Here is a 24,621-nt window from a genome sequence, read left to right on the forward strand (position 1 = left end):
TCAGGAGTTTGAGACTAGCCTGACCAACATGGTGAAACCCCGTCTCTACTAAAAATACAAAAAAAAATTAGCCAGGCATGGTAGCACGCATCTGTAATCTCAGCTACTCAGGAGGCTGAAGCAAGAGAATCGTTTAAACCTGGGAGGTGGAGGTTGCAGTAAGCCGAGCCTGCACCATTGCACTCCAGCCTGGGCGACAGAGTGGGACTCCATCTCAAAAAAAATAAAAATAAAAATAAAAAAAACAAACAAACAGGCCAGGCACAGTGGCTCACACCTGCAATCCCAGCACTTTGGGAGGCCGAAGGCAGGTGGATCACTTGAGGTCAGGAGTTTGAGACCAGCCTGGCCAACATGGTGAAACCCCATCTCTACTAAAAAAAATAGAAAAATCAGCTGGGTGTGGTGGCGGTCGCCTGTAATCTCAGCTACTTGGGAGGCTGAGACAGGAGAATCACTTGAACCTGGGAGGCAGAGGTTGCAGTGAGCCAAGATCGCACCACTGCACTCCAGCCTGGATGACAGAGTGAGACCGTGCCTCAAAAAACAAACAAAGTACATTGTTGATTTATTGTTACTCATGGCAATATATATTGTTATATACATTGTTGGAACAATGTTATATTATTGTTGCCATGCAACAATTTATATTGCATGGCAATATATATTGTTACATATATATAGTTAACTCATGGCAGATATATAGAATATATATCTATAATATATTCACTTTATAGATAATACTTTTTTGTTCTTTTCAAATTTAAGCCCCATAAGGTTCATCACAAACTACTGTTTTCATTTTTCTTCTCAGATAAATTTTGTTTATTTATTCATTTACTTTTAAGACAGGGTTTCACTCTGTCATCTAGGCTGGAGTGTACTGACGCAAACATGGCTCACTGCAGCCTTGACCTCCTGGACTCAAGCAATCCTCCTGCCTCAGCCTCCCTAGTAGCCGGGACCACAGGCATGCACCACTATGTCCAGCTAATCTGATTTTTTTTTTTTTTTTTTGTAGAGACAAGGTCTCACTTTGTTGCCCAGGCTGGTCTTGAACTCCTGGGCTCAAGTGACCTTCTCACCTTGGCCTCCCAAAGCGCTGAGATTATAAGCATGAGGCACCTTACCCCACTTTCTAAGATAAATTTTAGATAAATTTCTACAAACTGCTTTTTAAACATAATTTTAGATTATTATCTTAACATATAATTCAATCTTCATGCAAGAAGGAAAAGAAAAAAATCACTTCTTGATTTATAAGTAACTTTATAACATAATTCTTATATCCAAAGAAAAAAAATATAGCCAGGTATGGTGGCTCATGCCTGTAATCCCAGGACTTTGGAAAACTGAGGCATGCAGATTGCTTGAGACTAGGAGTTCAAGACCAGCCTAGGCAACATGGTGAGACTCTATCTCTACAAAAAATTTAAAAATTAGCTGGGCGTGGTAGCACACATCCGTAGTCCTAGCTACGTGGGAGGGTCGCCTGAGCCCAGGAGGTCAAGGCTGCAGTAAGCCATGATTGTATCACTGCATTCCAGCCTGGGTAACAGAGCAAGACCCTGTCCCAAAAACAACACAATAAAATAGATGATATACAAATAGTTAACAAGTATATAAAAGATACTCAACATTACTAGTCATTAGGAAAATTAAAATCAAAACCACAATGAGATACCACCTCATATCCATTAGGATGACTATTATTAAAAAAAAAAAAAAAACAGGCCAGGCAGGGTGGCTCACGCCTGTAATCCCAGCACTTTGGGAGGACGAGGCAGGTGGATTGCCTGAGGTCAGGAGTTCGAGACCAGCCTGGCCAACATAGTGAAACCCTGTCTCTACTAAAAATACAAAAAATTAGCTGGGTGTGGTGACAGGCGCCTGTAATCCCAGCTACTCGGGAAGCTGAGGCAGGAGAACCGCTTGAACCTGGGAGGCGGACGTTGCAGTGAGCCAAGATCGTGCCATTGCACTCCAGCCGGGGCAACAAGAGTGAAACTCCATCTCAAAAAAAAAAAAAAAAAAAAGAAAAAGAAAAAGAAATTAACATGGTTTGGTAAAGATGTGGAGAAATCAGAACCCTGTGCACTGTTGGTAGGAATGTAAAATGGTGCCATTACTATGAAAAACAGTGTAGTAGTTACTCAAAAAATTAAAGATAACATTACCATACGATCCATCCATTCCACTCCTGGGTATATACATAAAATAATTCAAAGCAAGGTCTCAAAGACATATTTGTACACTCACATTCACAGAAGCATTATTTATAGTAACCAAAAGGTAGAAAAAAATCCAACAGTCAGCCAGGCACGGTGGCTCACCCCTGTAATCCCAGCACCTCGGGAGGCCAAGATAGACAGATCATGAGGTCAAGAGATTGAGTCCATCCTGGCCAACATGGTGAAACCCTGTCTATACTAAAAATACAAAAATTAGCTGGGCGTGGTGACATGCACCTGTAGTCCCAGCTACTCAGGAGGCTGAGGCAGGAGAATTGCTTGAACCCAGGGGGCAGAGGTTGCAGTGACCCGAGATCATGCCACCGCACTCCAGCCAGGCGACAGAGCAAAATTCCATCTCAAAAAAAAAAAAAAAAAAATTCACTGGTCTATCAACAGATGAATGGATAAATAAAATATGGTATAACACACCAATGAAATATTATCATCTCTCAAAGTTTATTTGTAAGCGTCATTGACGTTGTGTATTGTTCTAGTGTAAGTTTCTTTCATTATCTGAATGAACCACAATTTATTTACCCTTTTCTGGTTGGCAAACAGGATTTGCTATTACTGACACCTGCTACAGACTTTCTTGTACATTTCTCTTGGTATACATTTGCCTGCGTTTTGTTTCTTTAGAGTATATATTCAAGGGTGGAATTGCCTAGTCAGACAGTATACATATTTTTTAATTTAAAAGGTAATGCCAAGCAGTTTTCCAAAGTGGGTTATACAGTTTACATTCCTAACAGAATGCAAATAGTTCATGCTGCTGTTTATGGATATTTTCAGACTTTCAAATTTCTGTAATCTGATGTGTATGTAATGGTATCCTGTGGTTTTAACTGCATTTCCTTGACTATTAATAAGTTTGAATACACGTTTACTGCCATTTTGGATATCCTGTTTTGTGAAGTGATTCAAATCGTTTGCCATTTCTAATCTCTTCTAAGGCTTGTCTTTCCATTCCACATTTCTATTTGTTCTTGTTGTTGCTGTGCATTAATTAAAACTGAGTATATTCCATATTTATTCTAACGGTTACAGTTTCATTGATCAGACATGGGTAGTTTCTCTTTATTCATTCTTTTTTTTTTTTTTTTGAGATGGAGTCTCGCTCTGTTGCCCAAGCTGTCTCCTGCCTCAGCCTCCTGAGTAGCTGGGATTACAGGCATGTGCCACCACCCCTAGCTAATTTTTGTATTTTTAGTAGAGACTAAAAACATGATTTCGCCATGTTGGCCAGACTGGTCTCAAACTCCTAGCCTCAAGTCATTCCCTCCCCCTTGGACTCCTAAAGTGCTGGGATTACAGGCATGAGCCACCGCACCTGGCTCTCTTTATTCATTCTTTGAAGCCCAAAATTACTACTACCTAGTAATAAAGAGTATCTGCTGCCTTTGGACAAGCATGAGTACTCATCAATGAGTGTTTCTTTTCCCATTTCTAATTCCTTACACAATTTCTGTTGATCTTTTAAAGGTAGGAGTGATTACCAAAGTGAGCACGTGAGAGATGGAGATTTTCTAGTGACAATCCATTCATTTCTCTCTATTACTGCTACTGATTTTCACTGACTCTAGCTAACATCTAAGAACTTCTGTCTACTTTCAGATTATGGCCCATTTTCAACTGTAATTCCCACATATCTTGCTCAGTAAAATGTTCTTTCTCAATTTTTTTTTTCTTTAACAGGGTCTTGCTATGTTGCTCAGGCTGGCCTTGAACTCCTGACCTCATGTGATCCTCCTATCCTCAGCCTCCCAAGTAGGTGGGACTATAGGCTTGTGGCCACCATGCCCAGCTTCCAACTTTTTTACTGCTCTTTAGAAGTAAAGTATCTTTCTGCTTGATTATTTTGTACCTCTCCTTTAGGATACCACATCGTTGGTTTAGATAGACGGTTACGACTTTTTCCATCTAATCCATGGTAGTAACATTAAAATAAAAGCCATAATAATTCTATGTATACCTTGTAGGCGTCTAGGCAAGGAATATATATGATTATTTCTAATGAATACTTATCTCTTTTTTAAGTTATTTTTTATGGAGTGCTACTACCCATAGCATTTGATGCTGGAGGTAGCCAGCTTTTTTTTTATTTTTATTTTTTTGAGACGGAGTCTCGCTCTGTCGCTCTGTCGCTCTGTGGCACGATCTCGGCTCACTGCAAGCTCCGTCTCCCGGGTTCACACCATTCTCCTGCCTCAGCCTCTCAAGTAGCTGGGACTACAGGCGCCTGCCATCACGCCCGGCTAATTTTTTGTACATTTAGTAGAGACGGGGTTTCACCATGTTAGCCAGGATGGTCTCGATCTCCTGACCTCATGATCCACCCTCCTCGGCCTCCCAAAGTGCTGGGATTACAGGCGTGAACCACCGCGCCCGGCAGTAGTCAGCTTTTATCCACAAATAGATGAGCAACTTCATTGTGTAAGTCTCCATGGATACTAATGGATCTATAAAGAACTCATCAAAAGATATGCAGGCTTCATATGAATAATATATAAGCATATATTTGGATGCCTAAATTTTTAAAAATAAGGTTCATGTCTTATTAGAAGTCCTATCATTAGCCTTAGAGTTGCCCTCTAATATTGGCCAACATTTAAAAATGCTGGTTTGACCATATAATTTAAAAAAAATTTTCCCCTACCTAGATGATTGCTTTTTAAAAATCCTTGCTACTAGGTCTGCATTTAAGATCAGGTCATTGACTATAATGGCCTGACTCATCCTAAGCCACAGCTACTTTTGCCACCAATTAATCACTAGCCTCCAAACCCTCTTAGCCAATGTGACCAGGACTAGTGGTTGGCTAGTTAATTAAAATAGAGAAGACAGTCATTTTTTTAAAGTTATATATATATTTTTAATGTGTTGCTTGGGTCCCAGCTAAGAGAGGAAGAATACAACACTGCACAGAAAAAAATATTAACTTCAAAAGTTATTTCCTTTATAAGATAACAAGATAGAAATTTAGAGCAATGTTACATATAAAAATTATTAATTACTTACCTAAAATAAGAATTAAAAGACTGGTACTGTGTGTCTCCAAAATTAATTTTAAAAAGTAAACTCTTCTATTAGATAAGTACTTTGAGATTCTGTTATAAAATCTTACCTTTAGTAACTCAAAGTAGTGCCAACAGTGATACACTGGCACCAGCATAAGACGTGGAAGGACATAACGAACTGCCTCTTTAAAACCATCAGCAATGGACTGCAAAGCAAAAAGATATCACAGTATGTATGTCTCTGACATCAAGGATATGCAACAGCAGTGCCTAACAGAAACGGCTACTAAAAATTTGAGATACAGACTTATCAAAACTACAACAGAATGCATACTCTATATTGAAACTGAAGTGCTATCAAGTTGTTCTTTTCTCCCTTTCCTCCTTTAAGTTATTAGAGAAATATATACATTAATTTTCTTTTATATGGCTAAAATAGCTTTCACAATAATCCTCTACAGCTTATGTTCTGGCTTCCATATACCCTAAAGGAATTCTGAAAAGCTATGTACTCTCCTGCACAATTTTAAAATGTTTTAAATTTAAATAGTTACAAAAGATGCATTTCAGGGAATGCTGTATACTGTAAATGTGATTTATAAGTATTTCACCAAACAATAATTGAATAAATTTCAGATTTAGCTCACTTATGAAAAACGTCTGTCATACAACTTAATTGACAAAGTTGATCTTCACTGTCAAACAGCAACATCAGACTCAGTTTGTCAGAAGTCAAACTTTATTGTTAAATTCAAACAAACATTATTAATGTCATGGTCTCGAGGATTAGAAGCCTCTGGAGGAAACTACAACTGCTTCTAACATATTACATCAAGGTATGAGAACTTTACAAGCTTCTCCTCTTCTTTATCCCAAATGATGATGAAGTACTTACAATAAGGTTAATATAAATCTTTGTGATAACCATATCACTTCTTAATTCTTAGACAGATAGATATGACATAACATAGATAGATATGACATTTTGGCTACCAAGAATTTTTACTATCATCCCCCTATAACATTCTTTTGTGAACTCTTTTGCTTTGTACTCAGTGAACTCTCCAATAGGAGTAATACTTTTTTTTTTTTTTTTCCCTGTTTGGTGCCCTAGAGGTTTTTACATCTTGGATCAATGCATAATGGGAAATACATAACAGCAAAAGGTAACAAGTAACAGACTTTGGAAAAGACAATGCAAAAAACATAAACAAGATCTCCGAAGACTAGAAACAGATTCCCTTAAAGCTCTCTGTGCCTTTATATATCCTGAAAAATCTTAGTGTATAGCTTGGGATAGGTATACCCCAGTTTTGGAAACTACTGTAGAATAAATGGTTTTCTAAAATTTATAATGGATTTAACTCATGTTAATTTTAAATGTCTATATAGTTGACTTACTAGTATTTCTCCCCATAAGAAAAACACCAACCACACCAATATAAAATGTGAGAAAGAATCTGATATGCTGCTTTAAAAAAATCTTCATAAATATTCCCATAATTTTCACATTTTGTTAAATTATAATCTTTTCAACAGACTTATTACCCAGTAACCAAACTTCTTACTAGGATACACAAAAAGTGCCACCAATTTTCCTAAAGATTAATTCATTTTCACATTTGTTATGATCTGAATGTTTGTGTTCCCTCAAAAGTCATATATTGAAACCTAATCCCCAATGCAACAGTATTAAGAGATGGGGCCTTTAGGAGGTGATTAGGATATGAGGGCAGAGCCCCTGTGAACGGGGTTAGTGCCCTTATAAAAGGGGCCTAAGGGAGCTTGTTTGTGCTATCCATCATGTGAGGACACAACAAGAAAGCACCATCTATGAACCAGAAGAGCAAACCCTCACTAGGGCACCAAACTAGACACCAAATCTGTTAGCCTCTTGATATGGGACTTCCTAAATGTGAACTGTGAGAAGTAAATTTCTATTGTTTATAAGCCATCCAGTTTATGATATTTTATTAGAGCAGCCTGAATAGACTAAGACAGCATTAAACTAATTAATATAGTGAATTACTCTGGATATTTTACATACAGTGCTTGAACTGGAACCAATATGAAACTTCAAAATTAGTCTACAAGATCAACTGTTTTGCTAATTTGTACTAAAATGCCTGATAAAGTGCATTCTAAAATTTTTGTAGCATGTATTTACAGTGTAAGGAGTCCTCTGATAATAACAGGAGCTACATTTGAGTATTTAATACACATCAAACATTATGCTTATGCTTTATATATACATTACCATTTAATTTCCTAATAACTATAAGAGGTATATATTATTATGATCACCATTTTACAAATGAGCAAACTGAGTCTCAGAGATTAAGTGAATTGCTCAAGGTAACACAACCATTAACTGGGGCTGGGCGTGATGGCTCACGCCTGTAATCCCAGCACTTTGGGAGGCTGAGTCAGGAGGATCACCTGAAGTCAAGAGTTTGAGAACAGCCTGGCCAACATGGGGAAACCCCATCTCTACTAAAAATACAAAAATTAGCCAGGTGTGGTGGCATGCGCCTGTAGTCCCAGCTACTTAGGAGGCTGAGGCAGGAGGACTCCTTAAACCCAAGAGGCAGAGGTTGCAGTGAGCCAAGATCGCGCCACTGCACTCCAGCCTGGGTGAAAGAGCGAGATTCCGCCGCAAACAAACAAACAAAAACTATTAATTGGCCCAAAGCCTTAATTTCTAACTTCAAATCTTATTTTTTTCAGTCTGCTATACAGTCCAGGTATGGTGCCTTATGGTCAACAGAACAGCCTAGCCAATATGGTGAAACTCTGTCTCTACCAAAAAAATACCAAAATTAGCCAGGTGTGGTGGTCCACACTTGTAGTCTCAGTCACTCAAGAGGCTAAGGCAGGAGAATCGCTTGAACCCGGGAGGCGGAGGTTGCAATGAACTGAGATTGTGCCACTGTACTCCAGCCTGGGCAACAGAGTGAGACCCTGTCTCTAAATAAATAAATAAATAAAGTACGCTACACAGCTTCTAAAGATGCTTTTTGTTTTTAGTTTTATTAAGGAAGCATTATTTTATCTGAAACTGAATGAATTTTTTTTTAAGTTAAAACAATTGAGTTTGGCCCGAAAAAGGATTTCATCTAACTCTTCCAATTTCACTGAATATCTAGGATGACAGCTTTATTAATAACTGGGCCCTTTAACATTCAAATTCCACAGCAAAAATTCCTAATAAAATAGGACTGAAACAAGAAATGTGTTGAGTGCTTTTAATGAGTATCCAAAGTTCTTATAGACTGTGTATTTAATGCATACTTTATATGAATATATGAGTTAACTTTAAAAATATTCCTCTCTTGAAGTAATTTTGAGAATTAAGTATAATTTGTATTCCATGATAACAAATTTTTGACAGTAGAGAAGTGGAAGATAATAAACAATGGGAATTTATAGTACAGAAGGCAGGGAGAAGATGGTAAGTTCAGTTTTAAACATGTCATATTTGAAGTGCGTTTAGGGTATCCAAGTGCATCAATTCAAGGCAGCTGGTTATATGAAAGTGTGTAGATACATACACATATGTACACAGTGCTTAAAAGTGATGGCCTGGAAATACAAATAAGAAGTCACCAGTATATAGACATGAAGTCACCCAAGGAGAGCACAGAACAGAAAAACAGGGGCTGATAACAGAAGTTGGATAATAGCTATAATAATTAAGAGCCTTAGAAGAAGAAATCAGAGAAGACGAAAATTGGGAACATGTAGTATCATAGGAGCTGATATGGTTTGATTTTGTGTCCCTGTCCAAATCTCATGTTCAACTGTAATCCCCAATTTTGGAGGTGGGGCCTAGTGGGAGGTAACTGGATCATGGGGGTGGATTTCTTCCTTTAATGCTGTTCTTGTAATAGAGTTCTCAGGAGATCTGGTTGTTAAAAAGTGTGTGGCACCTCCCTGCTCCTTCCTCCTGCTTTGACCATGTGAAGACGTGTCTGCTTCCCTTTTGGCTTCCGCCATGATCGTAAGTTTCCTGAGGCCTCCCCAGCCGTGCTTCCTGTAGAGCCTGTGGAACTCTGAGCCAATTAAATCTCTTTTCTTTATAAATCACCCAGTCTCAGTCTTCTTTTTCTTTTTTTTGTTGAGACAGAGTCTCACTCTGTAGCCCAGGCTTGAGTGCAGTGTTGCAATCTCGGCTCACTGCAACCCCCACCTCCTGGGTTCAAGTGATCCTCCTGCCTCCAAGTGATCCTCCTGCCTCTGCCTCTGTAGTAGCTAGAACTATAGGCGTGCACCACCATGCCCGCTAGTGTGTGTGTGTGTATATATATATATATATTATGTATTTTTTTTTTTTGGAGACAGGGTCTTGCTCTGTCACCTAGGCTGGAGTGTAGTGGCACGATCTCGGCTCACTGCAACCTCCGCCTCCCGGGTTCAAGCAATTCTCCTGCCTCAGCCTACTGAGTAGCTGGGATTACAGGTGCATGCCATCACACCCAGCTAATTTTTGCATTTTTTAGTAGAGACAGGGTTTCGCCAGGTTGGCAAGGCTGGTCCGGAACTCCTGACCTCAGGTGATCTGATCCACCCACCTCAGCCTCCCAAAGTGCTGGGATTACAGGCATGAGACATCACGCCCAGCCTTCAGGTATACAGGAACCGAGAGATAAGAGCAGTAACAAATACTACAGACATAAGTGTGAAATAAAAATATCCACTGGATTTGGCAATTAAGTTACTTGTCAAAGGCAATTTATATCCTGATTAAAACATACATGGTAGTGTTTTCATAAAGAATGGTAAAAAATAATATAAAGACAATTGGCTGCAAATAAAAAATGAGAGAGGAAATGAAAAAACTTTCTTCACTCTAGTTAATTATTCTACTAGAGTGAAGAAAGGTTTGTTCATTTGTTTGCTTGTTTGTTTTAGGACGATAAGGATTTTTACCATATTCAAACGTCAAGGGGTAAAAGCCAGTTTATTTTTTATTTTTATTTTTTTTGAGACTGGGTCTCACTCTGTACCCAAGGCTGGAGTGCAGTGGCGTGATCATGACTCATTGCAGCCTTGACCTCCCAGGCTCAAGCAATTCTCCTGGCATGCCACAGGTGCATACCACCACGCTCGGCTAAGTTTTTATATTTTGTAGAGATGAGGTCTCCCTATTTTGCCCAGGCTGGTCTCAAACACCTGGGTCCAAGCAATCCTCTGACCTTAGCCTCCCAAAGTGCTGGGATTACAGGCAAGAGCCACCACGTCTGGCTGGAAAAGTCAGTTTAGATGTAGAAGTTTTACATATTTAGCCAAGTATTACCTATGCCAACATAACTTTTGTTGTTAGTGTTGAGATAGTAAAAATAAAATTTTATTTGTATCTCTCCACTTATTTTCATTTTATCTAAGTGTATTCCTGAACCAACTAACTTGCATACTCTCCCTCAATACAGTATTTATCTCCTTTAAATTGTAGGCCTCATAGAAAAATCAGTATGAGTACATAGGAGGTTGAGGTTATCTCAACTTTTTAAGATTTCTCCAAATCTTCCTCCTATAGGGAACATAATCCTGAAATCACACTCCAGATTCATCTTTATTTTTTATTTATTTTATTTTATTTTTTTTGAGACAGAGTCTCACTATTCCACCCAAGCTGGAGTGCAGTGGCGCGATCTCGGCTCACTGCAACCTCCGCCTTCCGGGTTCAAGTGATTCTCCTGCCTTAGCCTCCTGAGTAGCTGGGATTACAGGAGCTTGCCACCACGCCCAGCTAACTTGTGCAATTTTAGTCGAGACAGGGTTTCACCATGTTGGCCAGGCTGGTCTCAAACTCCTGACCTCAAGTGATCCACCTGTCTTGGCCTCCCAAAATGCTGCGATTATAGGCATGAGTCACTGCACCCGGCCAAATTCATCTTTATACCCCAGATCTAGTATGTGCCAAATTCTTCTGGTCATTCAGTATTCGTGATGTTGTACTATAAAAGATTTCTACAATAAGAACAGACAGAGCTCCAGAGAGAAAACAGAAGATAATCCAAAACAGGTTTAGAATGAACAAGATTTGAAGGATTACGAGGATTCCAGAATTACAAATATTTGAAGGATAAAATAGTGAGATATTTATTTGCTTTATAAAAAAAAAAAAAAAAAACCTTCAATTTAAGTTTACCTGAAAGTGTAGAGCAACTGCAGGTCTGGCCATTAATTTATTGAAATGTTCATGAAACTCTGGTGAAAGAATGTCCTGTGATAATGTTTCATAAGGATCAAATGCTTGCTCCTATTTTTTTAAAAAGAGAAAAAGCATTAGGTTTAAAAGAATATATTTTCTACCATTATGGTACAGATTATTATCACTTGATCCCAGGAGTTCGAGGTTACAGTGAGCTATGATTGTGCCACTATATTCCAGCTTGAGCAACAGAGTGAAACCCTGTCTCAAAAGAAAAGAAAGAAATGAAAAGAAAAAAGAGAAGAAGAAAGATTTCTTTTCCCATTAGACTGGCAAAAATGAATGGGATATCTGCAGAACCTATATGAAAACAAAACAAATTTTGAAAAAAAGAATTAAAAAGAAAAAGAATAAGGTAATACCGAGTTAGTGAAGGGAAAGGGTGAAGAAAGAAGGAAGCTTACATACACTACTTAGCTGGAAGTGAACGTGGCAAAGTGTTTCGAAGTTCTAAAAATGTATCTAGTCTGTAGCACTACAATTCCACTTCCAGGAATATATCCTTAAAAATGACTAGAATATATGACTGGGCGCGGTGGCTCACGCCTATAATCCCAGCACTTTGGGAGGCCGAGGTGGACGGATCATGAGGTCAGGAGTTCGAGGCCAGCCTAGCCAACAGAGAGGAACACCGTCTCTACTAAAAATACAAAAAATTAGCTGGGCGTGGTGGCGGGCGCCTGTAATCCCAGCTACTCAGGAGGCTGAGGCAAGAGAATGGCTTGAACCTGAGAGGCAGAGGTTGCAGTAAGACGAGATTGTGCCATTGCACTCTAGCCTAGGTGACAGAGGGAGACTCCGTGTCAAAAAAAAAAAAAAAAAAGATTAGAATATCAAGGCATAGTGCAAGTATGTTTGTTGCAGTGTTGTTTACAATAACAAAAAAAAAAAAAAAAGGAAAAAACTCTACAACCTATGGATAATAGATAGTTAAAATATGTTATGGTGTCTCCATATAACATCGCATTATTTATACTTAAAAATTGTGTTGAAGTATATACATTAACATGGACAATGTTTATGATATACAGAGTAAAAACAGTAAGTTATAAAATGGTGGGATCCTATTTTTGCAAACACACCTACATTCGTATGTATGCACAGAAATATATAAGGATAAGTTATCTCTGGGTGTTATAAAATAAAGTGACTTTCATCTAATTTATATATCTCTATTTTTCTGAATATTTTTACAATGAGCTACATTATTTTTATAGTCATTTAAAAGATAAAATGATTTTTACTTTGGAAAACATTAAAATAATATAAAGCTTCTTTCCAACTTTAAGTTTAAAATCCATAGAAGGTAAAGAGCTATGGTCAATAAAATGTATCTTCCTTCATCTTGAATATACTTACCACTAAAAAAAAAAAAAAAAAAAAAAAAACCTAAATGTTACTACTCGTTTATATACTACTCTAGTATATAAACTTTCACTATAAATATTGCCATAAACACACTATAAAGAAAGTGTCACTATATAGGCAATGTGATTTTAGTTTGTTATCAGTTAAATCTTACATATCTTTTTATAATGGCCAGTGGTATCTTCTAATTTTCATAAAGAATATCTTACAAAAAAAATTTTTGTTTTGGAGACAGGGTCTCACTCTGTCGCCCAGGATGGAGTGCAGTGACACAATCATGGGCTTGATCTCCCAGGCTCAAGCAGTCCTCCTACCTCAGCCTCCTGAGTCACTGGGACCACAGATGGGCACTACCATGCCTGGCTAATTATTTTACTTTTTTATGGAAATGGGGTCTCACTATGTTGCCAAGACTCATCTCTAAGTTTCTTACTACAGCATTTAGGACTTTAATGAGAATATAAGTAGTTTTGTAAACTTACTTCTGCCAAATCTTCAAAACAGCTGCCAGCTAAGGGATGAGGACTGCTTTCATCAGTCATTTCAACTGTGTCTTCAATCAAACCTAAAAGTTTCACAGTCAATTCATGTATATCTGAAATGTTACTAAAAATCTTTTCGATATCCTGAAAAAAGAGAAGGAAAGGTTAAGAAATGTGAGATTGAGAATTCTGCTTAAAAATTACTAAATATAAAGAGCAACATAGGCTACTCGAGGCACACTGCCTATGGAATAGCCCTGCTCCACAAGAAACAGTACTTTTGCTGCTGCTGTACGCTGCCGCTTCAGCAGAGGTTCCTACCATTGTCATGCCTTTGACTTCTTTCTTAGACAAAGCCAAGAACTGTCCCGAGCTAAGCCCCAACTTTGGGGCTTACCTGCCCTGCACCAAATACATCATTTAATTTATGGGTGGTACTCGTTTTCTACATGTTTTTAAATTTATGGAATAAACTATAGAATTTCTTTAACTAGCATATCTTTTATTGGGAGCATGATTAAAGCTATTATCACTTCTGAACAATTCATATATTATATAAAGCAATATATTTCCATTAAATGTCAACAAGCTATAGCAGAATTTTTGCATTTTGCTCTTGGGAAAACTCATTCTTTGTAAAAATAAAAGTTATTACATGTGAATGCACTCCCATTATAAAAGATTCAAACACAAGACAGAGAGAGTAAAATATGAATGTTTACTTTCATGCCCCCCTTACACCCATGACCCTCAGAGGTAGAAACTATTAATAGTTTAGTATACATTATTCCAGTATAAAATTCCAACCATTTTCAAACATGTACATCTTGATGTTAATATATTAAAAGATGGAATCATACTGTGTATTCTTTTAACTTGGGTTGGAGAGGTCAACATACTTTGGAAATAAAGAGACTTGCTTGTACAAAAAAAAAAAAAAAGAAACAATATAAGAGTTAAGGGTATATCTTCATTCAATCTCAAATTAATATATTCCAAGACAGTAAAAATCAATCATGAACAGGAAGAGAATTTTAAAAATCTCTTGGATAACAGACAATAAAAATACTACAAAATATAGATTCTAGATAGTTTTGTTAAATCTAAAACCTCCTACTGTGGATGATTCTAAGCTACTTTTTACATAAAGAATTCTGGCATTTGAGTGTTTTAAAACTGGCTGAGATGCTAAAAGACTTGATCAAGGTCTTACAGAGCCCTAGGTTTTACTTATAGCTTAGGCTATATAGTCTTATAGATTAATGATAAGAGCTGGGATGAGAATGAAGATAACTCCTAATCCTGTTACAATCTGGTTTCACAATTTAGGGCCCATCTCCTGGATCTGAGAAGGAATTACAGATTTCATCCAAGCTCCCATCTGTGAATTACAGCCATGCACTGCTTAAAGACAGGGGTATGTTCTGAGAAATGCGCTGTTAGGCGATTTTGTCATTGTGCAAATATCATGGCTAGATGATATACAACAACATTTAGGCCATATAGGTATAGCCTGTTGCTCCTGGGCTACAAACCTGTACAGCATGTTACTGTATGGAATACTGTAGGTAACTGTAACACAATGTTAAGTATTTGTGTATCTAAACATATCTATATAGAGAAAAGGTACAGTAAAAATATAGTATAATCTTACAGGACTACTGTCATATATATGGGTATTTATAGTCTTATCACTGACTAAAACATCATATGTGGCAGATAGCCATATATCTAGGATAAGACAGGTTCAAGCCCTCTGAACACAAACACATCATATGACTGACCATCCCGGTTATGGCCAGCTATTATTCACTCTGGCATCTTATAATGGAAACATCACGGGCTTTGGAACCTGACAGACCTGAGCTTGGATCCTGGCTCCACCACATGTGGTATAATATGAAACATATTTTTGGTCTTTGTCCCTGGTTCCTGTCTTAGAGCCCCTAAAACGCTAAGAATATCCTGAGTGATAATAATGTCTTTTGTTATTCATAATGAGTACCTTTGATAAATACTGAGTTTATGCTAATGAGGTTACTTACAGTAGGGCCCCTATATAACCTCATGATAGGGCCAGTCACCAAAAAGACCAGATGATTAGAGGATTGAAGGGTTACTTGAAACCAAACTGACTCATGAGAAAAAGAAAAAGGATCAGAGGGTTGCAACTTTCAGCCCCACCCACTGACCTCTAAAAAATTGGGGAAAGACCCTGGGAAACATGGCAAAACCCCATCTCTACAAAAAATACAAAATTAGTCGGGTGGGGTGGTGTGTGCCTGTAGTCCCAGCTACTCAGGAGGCTGAAGCTGGAGGATCTGCTTGAGCCCAGGAAGCAGAGGTTATGGTGAGCCAAGATGGTGCCACTGCACTTAAGCCTGGGCAACAGAGCCAGACCCTGTCTCCAAAAAAAAAAAAAAAAAAAGGCAGGGGTGAGAGGCTAGAGATCAAGCTCCATAAAAATTCTTGATGAGCTTCCTGGTTGCAGACCTTGTGGAGGTGCTAGGAGGGTGGCTTGCCCAGAGAGGGCTTGGAAACTCTGTGCCCCTATACTTTGCCCTGTCCATCTCTTCATCTGTATCATTTTAAAGTCCTTCATAATAAACTGGTAAACGTGTTTCCCTGATTTCTGTGAGCTGTTCGACCAAATTAATGGAACCCAAGGAGGGGGTCATGGGAACTCCAATTTATAACTGATCAGTTCGGAGCACAGTTCACAACCTGGGACTTTCAATTGGCGCCTGAAGTGTGAGACAGTCGTGTTGGGACTGAGTCCTTAATCTGTGAGATCTGACACTATTTCCAGGTAAATAATGTCAAAATTGAGCTAAATTATAGGACACCTAGTTGGTGTACACAGGAGAATTACTTTGGTGTATGGGGAAAAAATCCTCACATACGTTGTCGCAGAAATGTTCTGTGTTGAGTGTGAAGATTAGAGAGGGGTCAGGCACGGTGGCTCATGCCTATAATCCCAGAACTTTGGGAAGTCAAGGCGGGCGGATCACCTAAGGTCAGGATTTCGAGACCAGCCTGGCCAACATGGCGAAACCCCGTTTCTACCAAAAGTACAAAAATTAGCCAGGCGTGGTGGTGCACATCTCTAATCCTAGCTACTCGGGAGGCTGAGGCAGGAGAATCACTTGAACCCGGGAGGCAGAGGTTGCAGTGAGCCAGGACTGCACCATTACACTCCAGCCTGGATAACAGAGCAAGACTCTGTCTCAAAAAAAAAAAAAAAAAAAAAGATTAGAGAGGAAAAACTGTTTTTCCCTTTTACAACATGCCAGATGAATGACCCTGGCTTAGGAATGAAAAGGACAATAATAACAACTAACATGTACTGGGCACATTATATTCTAGGCACTCTTCTAAGCACTTGAAATGTAATAACCTAATATCCTTATTAGATAGGTACTATCATCATCCTCATTTTACAAATGAGGAAACAGAGGCATAGAGCAGTTAAGTAATTTGCCCGTTATCACACATTTGGTCTGCTAATACCCAGCTCATAAGGGTCTTAGGGTTAAATTGGATGATTTCTGTAAAATGCTCCTGGCACATATTAGGCCTTCCAGAAATGCGAGCTTTTTGAAAACACAGGATGAGGGGCAAAAGGAGTAACTTAAGATCATTTTTAAGTCATTCACTTCTTTAATATTTGCAGAGTACTATGCTCTGATTTTAGATAGTCTTTCCCTCAAAAGTTTATATTTTACTTAATGCTAAAAAAAATTATAGTAGATACAGAGATAGATAAAAAAGGGATTCTCTCTTCCATCTGACCCTTTAGTATTAAAATAGACATTTTCTGTCATATCAGCACTAATCCAGTGAAAAGAGACCCATAAAAATTAATTCCTGAGGAATGAAAACTGATGGGACACAAAAAGACAAAGATAGCATTAGCTGCCAGCATTTATTAGGTTTTTATTCTTCATACCACTAGAGACAAAATCCAATTATAACGTGGTAGAAAAGAAGCCACATTCAAGATTAAGCTCTATAACTAACTTGATTAAGATGTTAATTTCCAGCTAGGCACAGTGGCTCAAGCCTGTAATCTTAGCACTTTGGGGGGCTGAGAAGGAAGACTGCTTAAGCCCAGGAGTTCAAGACCAACCTGAACAACATAGCAAGACCCCCATCTATATTTAAAAAAAAAAAAAAAAAAAAGTCAATCTCCTTACAAGTAAAGTAGAGATGACAATATTTGCCCATTCTATCCCTCAGGATTGTTATAAGGGTCAAATAAAATAGAACAGTACTTTGAAAAACATAAAGTTCTGACTACTTATGATAGTATTCCCAGTAGGAGTTATTATAAACATTGTTAAACTAAACATATATCCAAAAGAAAAAAAGTAACTGCCAACTAAAACACTTTCAATTATCATTTAAAACTCATTCTTTTGGAATACAATGAGAAAAGCTAAATCTGTTCCTAACTTTAAATACTCAACCACCTGTGTCTGAGTATCACTCTTATTTACTCACGTTATAGTTATCTTGTGGAGGAAGTTAGGAGGTACAAGATAAATAAGACAAAGGCTAAGTATCTTTTTTTTTGAGCCTAGGTCTTGCTCTTTTGCCCAGGCTGGCGTGCAGTGGCACGATCATGGCTCACTATAGTCTCAAATTCCTGGCTCAAGCAAACCTCTCACTTCAGCCTCCCCAGCAGCTGGGATTACAGGCATGTGCCCTCATGCCCAGCTAAGTTTTAAATTTTTTTGTAGAGACTGGGTCTTGCTCTGTTACCCAGGCTGGTCTCAAATTCTTGGCCTCAAGCAATCCTCCTGCCTCAGGTTCCCAAAACAGCTGAGATTACAGGCATGAGCCACTGCACCTGGCCAAGACTAATTATTATTATTATTATTATTATTGTTACTTTTTTTTTTTTTTTGAGAAGTCGTCTCGCTCTGTCGCCCAGGCTGGAGTGCAGTGGCGTGATCTCGGCTCACTGCAAGCTCTGCCTCCCAGGTTCACGCCATTCTCCTGCCTCAGCCTCCGGAGTAGCTGGGACTACAGGCACCCACCACTATGCCCGGCTAACTTTTTTGTATTTTTTAGTGGAGACGGGGTTTCACCGTGTTAGCCAGGATGGTCTCGATCTCCTGACCTCGTGATCTGCCTGCCTTGGCCTCCCAAAGTGCTGGGATTATAGGCGTGAGCCACTGCACCCGGCCAAGACTAATTATTTTTAAAGTGCGGGAACACATAGACATGGAAAAATAAATCATGTGATAAAAGAAAGAAAAAAAACTTTTTTGTTTGTTAAACATGGCATTCTGCATAAACTTTTATTTTTAAAAGTTCTACCGTTAAAACTTTATTTTTTTTAACCCCATGGTATTCTGAGCTTCAAACTAAAACTTTAAACTACTGCCTTAAGGTACTTACCAAAAGACAGAAAAATGCAGAGGTCTTTCTTTCCTAGACCATACATCTTTTTCACCACCTCCAAATGAATGACTCTAAATATCAGAACTGCATAACGGAAAATGATTTCACCCCAGTATAAACCTCTTTCTAATTTTGTGCCTAATTTTCATTGTCACTGTACCTATTATATTAGTATAACAATTCACATGTTTATAAAGTCCACAAATACATGAAAGTATTTTTAATGTACTCATAAAGTATTTAAAGTTACTATTTATGGGCTGGGTGCAGTGGATCATGCCTATAATCCCAGCACTTTGTGAGGCCAAGGCAGGTGGATCACTTGAGGTCGGCAGTTTGAGACCAGCCTGGCCAACATGAAGAAATCCCATCTCTACTAAAAATATAAAAAAATTAGCCAATTGTGGTGGTGCATGCCTCTAATCCCAGCTACTCAGGAGGCTGAGGCAGGAATTGCTTGAACCCGGGAGGTGGAGGCTGCAGTGGTGCGAGCTGAGATCACGCCACTGCACTCCAGCCTGGGCAACAGAGCAAGACTCCGTCTCAAAAAAATAAAAAAAAGTGACTATTTATGATTTTAAGCTGGTCTGGTTTTTTGGGGTACACAGAATTTCAAACCCAAAAAGGTACTTACAGAAGGTTTAAACAGCTTTCTATCAGAAAGAAAGGCTTCTCGAAACACTTTTATGATCATATTTAATTCCCGTAGATACTGTCTTTCTTCTGCGATTTCAGTTCTGACAAGATCATAGTAGTTTAATTCACCAGAAGAACTAGGTTCATCTTCACAGAGAGAAACCAAACCTATGTCATCCTGATCAAACATGTCCATCAAAACCTGAGAAACAGAAATCAATAATGTATAAATTTATTTTCTTTACTTTTATAAAAACTGCCTCAAAGTACCTGAAATCTATACATTATTAAACAGGGCTGGGTGTTGTAATCCCAGCACTTTGGGAGGCCAAGGCAGGAGGATCACTTGAGGTCAGGAGTTCAAGGCCAGCCTGGCCGACATGGTGAAACCCTGTCTCGACCAAAAATACAAAAAATTAGCCAGGCGTCATGGTAGGCGCTTGTAATCCCAGCTATTTGGGAGGCTGAGGCAGGAGAATTGCTTGAGCCTGGGAGGTCAAGGCTGCAGTTGAGTCATGATCACACCACTGCACTCCAGCCTGGGCAACAGAGCGAGACTCCATCACACACACACACACACACACACACACACACACACACGCATGCACAAATATTACACAATGAGTTGTGTGTATTATAAGTAAATTTATATGATAAAACCTAGAATAAAAGGAAAAAAAGTTGTTGAAGGTGGGAAATATTCAAACAAAATCGAGTATGGCAAAATAAATATTTCTGGAGATATGAACTAATGGTGAAATATGCACTAATACATATGTATATGTATATATGTATACTGTAATACACACACACACACACACACATAATAGCAAAAAAAAAAAAAAAAAAAAGCAAGCCTGTCTTTGGGGAACAATAACCCGAGCCAAAAATCCCAGTTCAGCCACTAATCGACTATGATTATGAACACATTTATTCTTTAGAAAGTCACATTCCTTATGTGTAAAATGTAACTGATAAGAATTCAATGTGGTAATGTATATAAAATGCATACTACTACATCTAGCAAATAGTAGGTATTCAACATGGTAGTTCCTTGCCATATTATAAGGATGACAGTACATATTTGAGTAGGGTTAAAAGGAGAAAAGTGAAATGCTACTATGGTAGAGGCACACGATAGATCAGTGTGATGCATTTCTGATGCACATTTACTACAATGACCACTGCTATTACGTTCATTTGCTAAACCCAAACATCTCACAGATGCTTAAATTGTTGTAGCAACCACTTCTTCTTTCAGAAATGCTACCATGGACTTAGGTCAACCAACAGGCAAGAACTAGCTATAAATCAAAGTGAAAAAGAAAGTTGACTATACTTTTTTTTGTGAGTGTGTGAGACAGAGTCTTGCTCTCTCACCCAGGCTGGAGTACAGTGGCATGATCTCGGCTCACTGCAACCTCCGCCTCCCAAGTTCAAGTGATTCTCCTGCCTCAGCCTCCTGAGTAGCTGGGATTACAGGTGCACGCCACCATGCCTGGCTAATTTTTTTTTGTATTTTTAATAGAGACGGGGTTTCACCATGTTGGCCAGGCTGGTCTCGAACTTCTGACTTCAAGTGATCCACCTGCCTCAGCCTCCCAAAGTGCTGGGATTACAGGTGTGAGCCACTGCGCCTGGCTGTGACCATACATTTTATAATTAATAATACTTTTTTTAAAAAAAAATGATTAGACCTAGTTAATTATACATTTAAGACTGACCGAAAAGTACCCAGAGAGTTCAGCATAAAGGTATACCCTGAAAAGGAAACTACAAAAAGTAAAAACTTCAAAGGGATGAGAGGAAATTCTGACAACACAATAACAGATATTCATTCATTCATTCTGAAAAACATCTACTGATCACCATAAACTGTACCACATGTTGGTAAAATATGCTAATAAAGTAAACATGAACTCTGCCTTCCTAATCTTTTTGAATCTAACTCAGAAATATCTTATAAGCATCTTTTAAATCTGGTCAGCTCTCTCCATCTTACTGCAGGCTTTAGATTACTCCACTAAACAATCACCATCTCTTAAAAAGATACACAAGTTTCATAATTTGATCTGCCTACCACAGGTCTTCCCAACCCCAGTTCTAAAATCATGTTACTAAAAATAAATGATACATAAAAATGATACTGGATTTCATTGCCTTCTGCATAAAATCCTAACTTCTTTAGGATAAAGGCCATTCATAATTTAACTCCAACCCACCTTCCTAATCTCATGTTCTGTGACACTCTCAAATCCCTCCCTTCCCCACTGCTTACTCCATGCAATCCACCTTCTTGTCATTGAAGACCATCATCCCCACTTCCCAGCCACTTTAAATTTAAAGAAACCAGTAAGGCTACACAGGGAATTTGATGATGAACTCTGATTCCAAACAGACATGCAAAATAAAGGAAGACATAAGACATAAAAACACACAGAAGAGCTACCACCCTCTTCTCTTCCCCACCAGAGACCCTTTTAGAGTAGGTCATACTTGCTAGCTATAACTTCTTGCTCCCATTCACTTAGCAAGCCCATTACTATATTAAAACTGCTCTATTGATCTAGTGTCAAATCTAATGGTGTGTTTTAGTCTTCCTACTTGTTTTCTCCAGTTTTTGACACAGCTGACCATTCTCTCATTCTTAAAACTCTTAAAATTCTCAGGGCGAGGCATGGTGGCTCATGCTTATAATCTCAGCACTTTGGGAGGCCGAGGCAGGAGGATCACTTGAGGCCAGGCATTCAAGACCAGCCTGGGCAATATAGCAAGATTCTATCTCTACCAAAAGTAAAAAAAAATAATAACCAGGTATGCTGGTAGACACCTGCGGTCCTAACTACTCTGAAGGCTGAGGTGGGAGAATCACTTGAGCCCAGGAATTCGAAGCTGCAGTGAGCTAATATTGTACCACCACATTCTAGCCTGAGTGACAGAATGAGATCCTATTTCTAAATAAGAAAAAACACATATAAACCCCCCCGCCCCAAACAATTTTTCTCTTCTTGGCTTCTGATACACCATTCTGTCAGTGGGGCCTCCTCTATGACTTACCTTCTCTACCACCCACTCCAGGGTTACATTCTTAAAACTCTTTTGGTCACATAATACCAAAGTTCCTGAATTTAAATGCTACAGGGGTCAGGCAAGTAACATTATAATATATAAGAAACAGTGGGGATTATGGTAAACCGGAAGGTACATGCACCTAAAGAGGAAGTGTGCTGCTCAGTGCCAGCTATTTTCTGTTAGGCATTCTGATTTTCTTTTTTCATGAAAAGTCTGGGATTTACATTTTTTTGTAAAATTTTTAGATCTGTAAATATAAATGGACGGCAAATAATTCAAAAATTTAAAAAACAAACCTAGAGAACCTATTCACTAGAAGGTCACCAGTCTGAAACTGGGAGGATTGCTTGAGCCCAGGAGTTCAAGACCAGCCTGGGCAACAAAGAGAGACCCAGTTTCTACAAAAAAATTTTAAACACAGCCAGGCATGGTGGTTCAAGCCTGTGGTCCCAGCTACAAAGGAAGCTAAGGCATGAGGATCACTTGAGCTCTGGAGGTTGAGGCTGCAGTCAGCCGTGTTCACACCACCGTACTCCGGCTTAGGTGAGTCCTTGTCACAAAAAAAAAAAAAAAAAAGAGAGAGAGAGAGCAAGCTAGCTCTTGAAACAGATGGAGTAATACTACCATGAAAGAGAAAATATATTCATACCCCACTCCTGGTAGCTTCAGATTTTTCTGGCCAGGCATGGGTGGCTCACGCCTATAATCCCAGAACTTTAGAGGCCAAGGTGGATGGATCACCTGAGGTCAGGAGTTCAAGACCAGCCTGCCCAACATGGCGAAACCCTGTCTCTACTAAAAGTACAAAAAATTAGCCGGGCATGGTAGCACGCGCCTGTAATCCCAGCTACTCAGGAGGCTGAGGTGGGAGAATCGCTTGAACACGGGAGGCAGAGGTTGCACTGGGCAGAGATTGCGCCACCACACTCCAGCCTGGGCGAAAGAGCAAGACCTTGTCTTTAAAAAACAACAAAAACAAAAAGGCCAGGCGCAGTAGCTCATGCCTGTAATCCTAGCACTTTGGGAGGCCAAGGCAGGCAGATCACTTGAGGTCAGGAGTTCGAGACCAGCCTGGCCAACACGGCAAAACCCTGTCTTTACTAAAAATACAAAAATTAGCCAGGCGTGGTGGCAACTGCCTGTAATCCCAGCTACTCAGAAGGCTGAGGCAGGAGAATGGATTGAACCCAGGAGGCGGAGGTTGCAGTGAGCCAAGATCACGCCATTATACTCCAGCCTGGTCGAGAGAGTGAGAGTCTGTCTCAGAAGGAAAAAAAAAAGTATAATTCAATAGGTTAAAAACAAAAGAAAGAAAATATAGAACTCAACTGCTAGTATATCTAGATCTGGTGAACTAAGCTTCCTCAGAGCAGCTTTGTGCCCTCTTATTCTCTCACCTTTTTTTTTGTTTTTTTGTCCACTGTTGCCCAATGGCACAATAATAGCTCACTATAGCCTCAATGTCCCAGGCTCAAACAATCCTCCCACCTCAGCCTTCCAAGTAGCTGGGATGCACCACCACACCCAGCTAATATTTTTTTTATTTTTAGTAGAGATGAGGTCTTGCTATATTCCCCAGGGTATCTCACCTTTCTTTCTTTGTTTCTTTTTTAAATTTTCTGTAGAGATGATGTCTTGCTATGCTACCCAGGCTGGTCTCAAACTCCTGGGCTCAATCTATCCTCCTGCCTCAACCTCCAAAAGTGCTGGGATTACAAGCGTGAACCACTGTGCCTGGCCTTTACCTTTCCTAAACATCAATTTCCTTCTTAAGCATTTATGTTCAGTTTTTCCAGTTTAAATACTATTTTCATTAATAGTAACTTATATACTAGAAGTTAAATTCTATGGTTCTCTCCTATGATCATCTAATTCTCAGCAATCTTTGATATGCTAGAATACCTCATATAGCCAAATGTTACTTTTATTTTTAAATGTAAAGAAATAGGGTTGATTCTCAAGTTCTCTGTCTGGCAAATTAAAGATATCCCTAGAAACCATATATTCAAATAATTTATTAAACAAATGGTCTGTGAGCTCTTGAACTAGTGATCTCTAGATATCAGTTTGGATATACTAAGATCATACCACATCATACAATCTCATTACTTAGGGTTACATAACTAGACCCACATATCAAGTCATGGGGATTTTTTTTTTTTTTTTTTTTTTGAGACATAGTTTCACTT

The 24,621-nt window shown here is 38.8% G+C and overlaps 1 protein-coding gene across 6 annotated transcripts in view; it reads right to left on the reverse strand.

Moving 5' to 3' along the window:
- SOS2 (SOS Ras/Rho guanine nucleotide exchange factor 2) overlaps window positions 1-24,621 on the reverse strand; it is a 112,833-nt gene that overhangs the window by 50,298 nt on the left and 37,914 nt on the right. For 5 of the 6 annotated variants that reach the window (XM_016926049.4, XM_063793337.1, XM_063793335.1 and 2 more), the window contains 4 exons: window positions 19,359-19,562; window positions 13,316-13,459; window positions 11,403-11,513; window positions 5,359-5,457 (listed from right to left, as the gene is read on the reverse strand). In XM_016926049.4, coding sequence (XP_016781538.2) covers window positions 5,359-5,457; window positions 11,403-11,513; window positions 13,316-13,459; window positions 19,359-19,562 — 558 coding nt within the window. The remainder of the gene's footprint in view (window positions 1-5,358; window positions 5,458-11,402; window positions 11,514-13,315; window positions 13,460-19,358; window positions 19,563-24,621) is intronic. The other variant, XM_024348721.3, reaches the window with a different exon arrangement.

This window comes from Pan troglodytes, chromosome 15, assembly GCF_028858775.2.
Source record: "Pan troglodytes isolate AG18354 chromosome 15, NHGRI_mPanTro3-v2.0_pri, whole genome shotgun sequence".
Lineage (NCBI taxonomy): Eukaryota > Metazoa > Chordata > Mammalia > Primates > Hominidae > Pan > Pan troglodytes.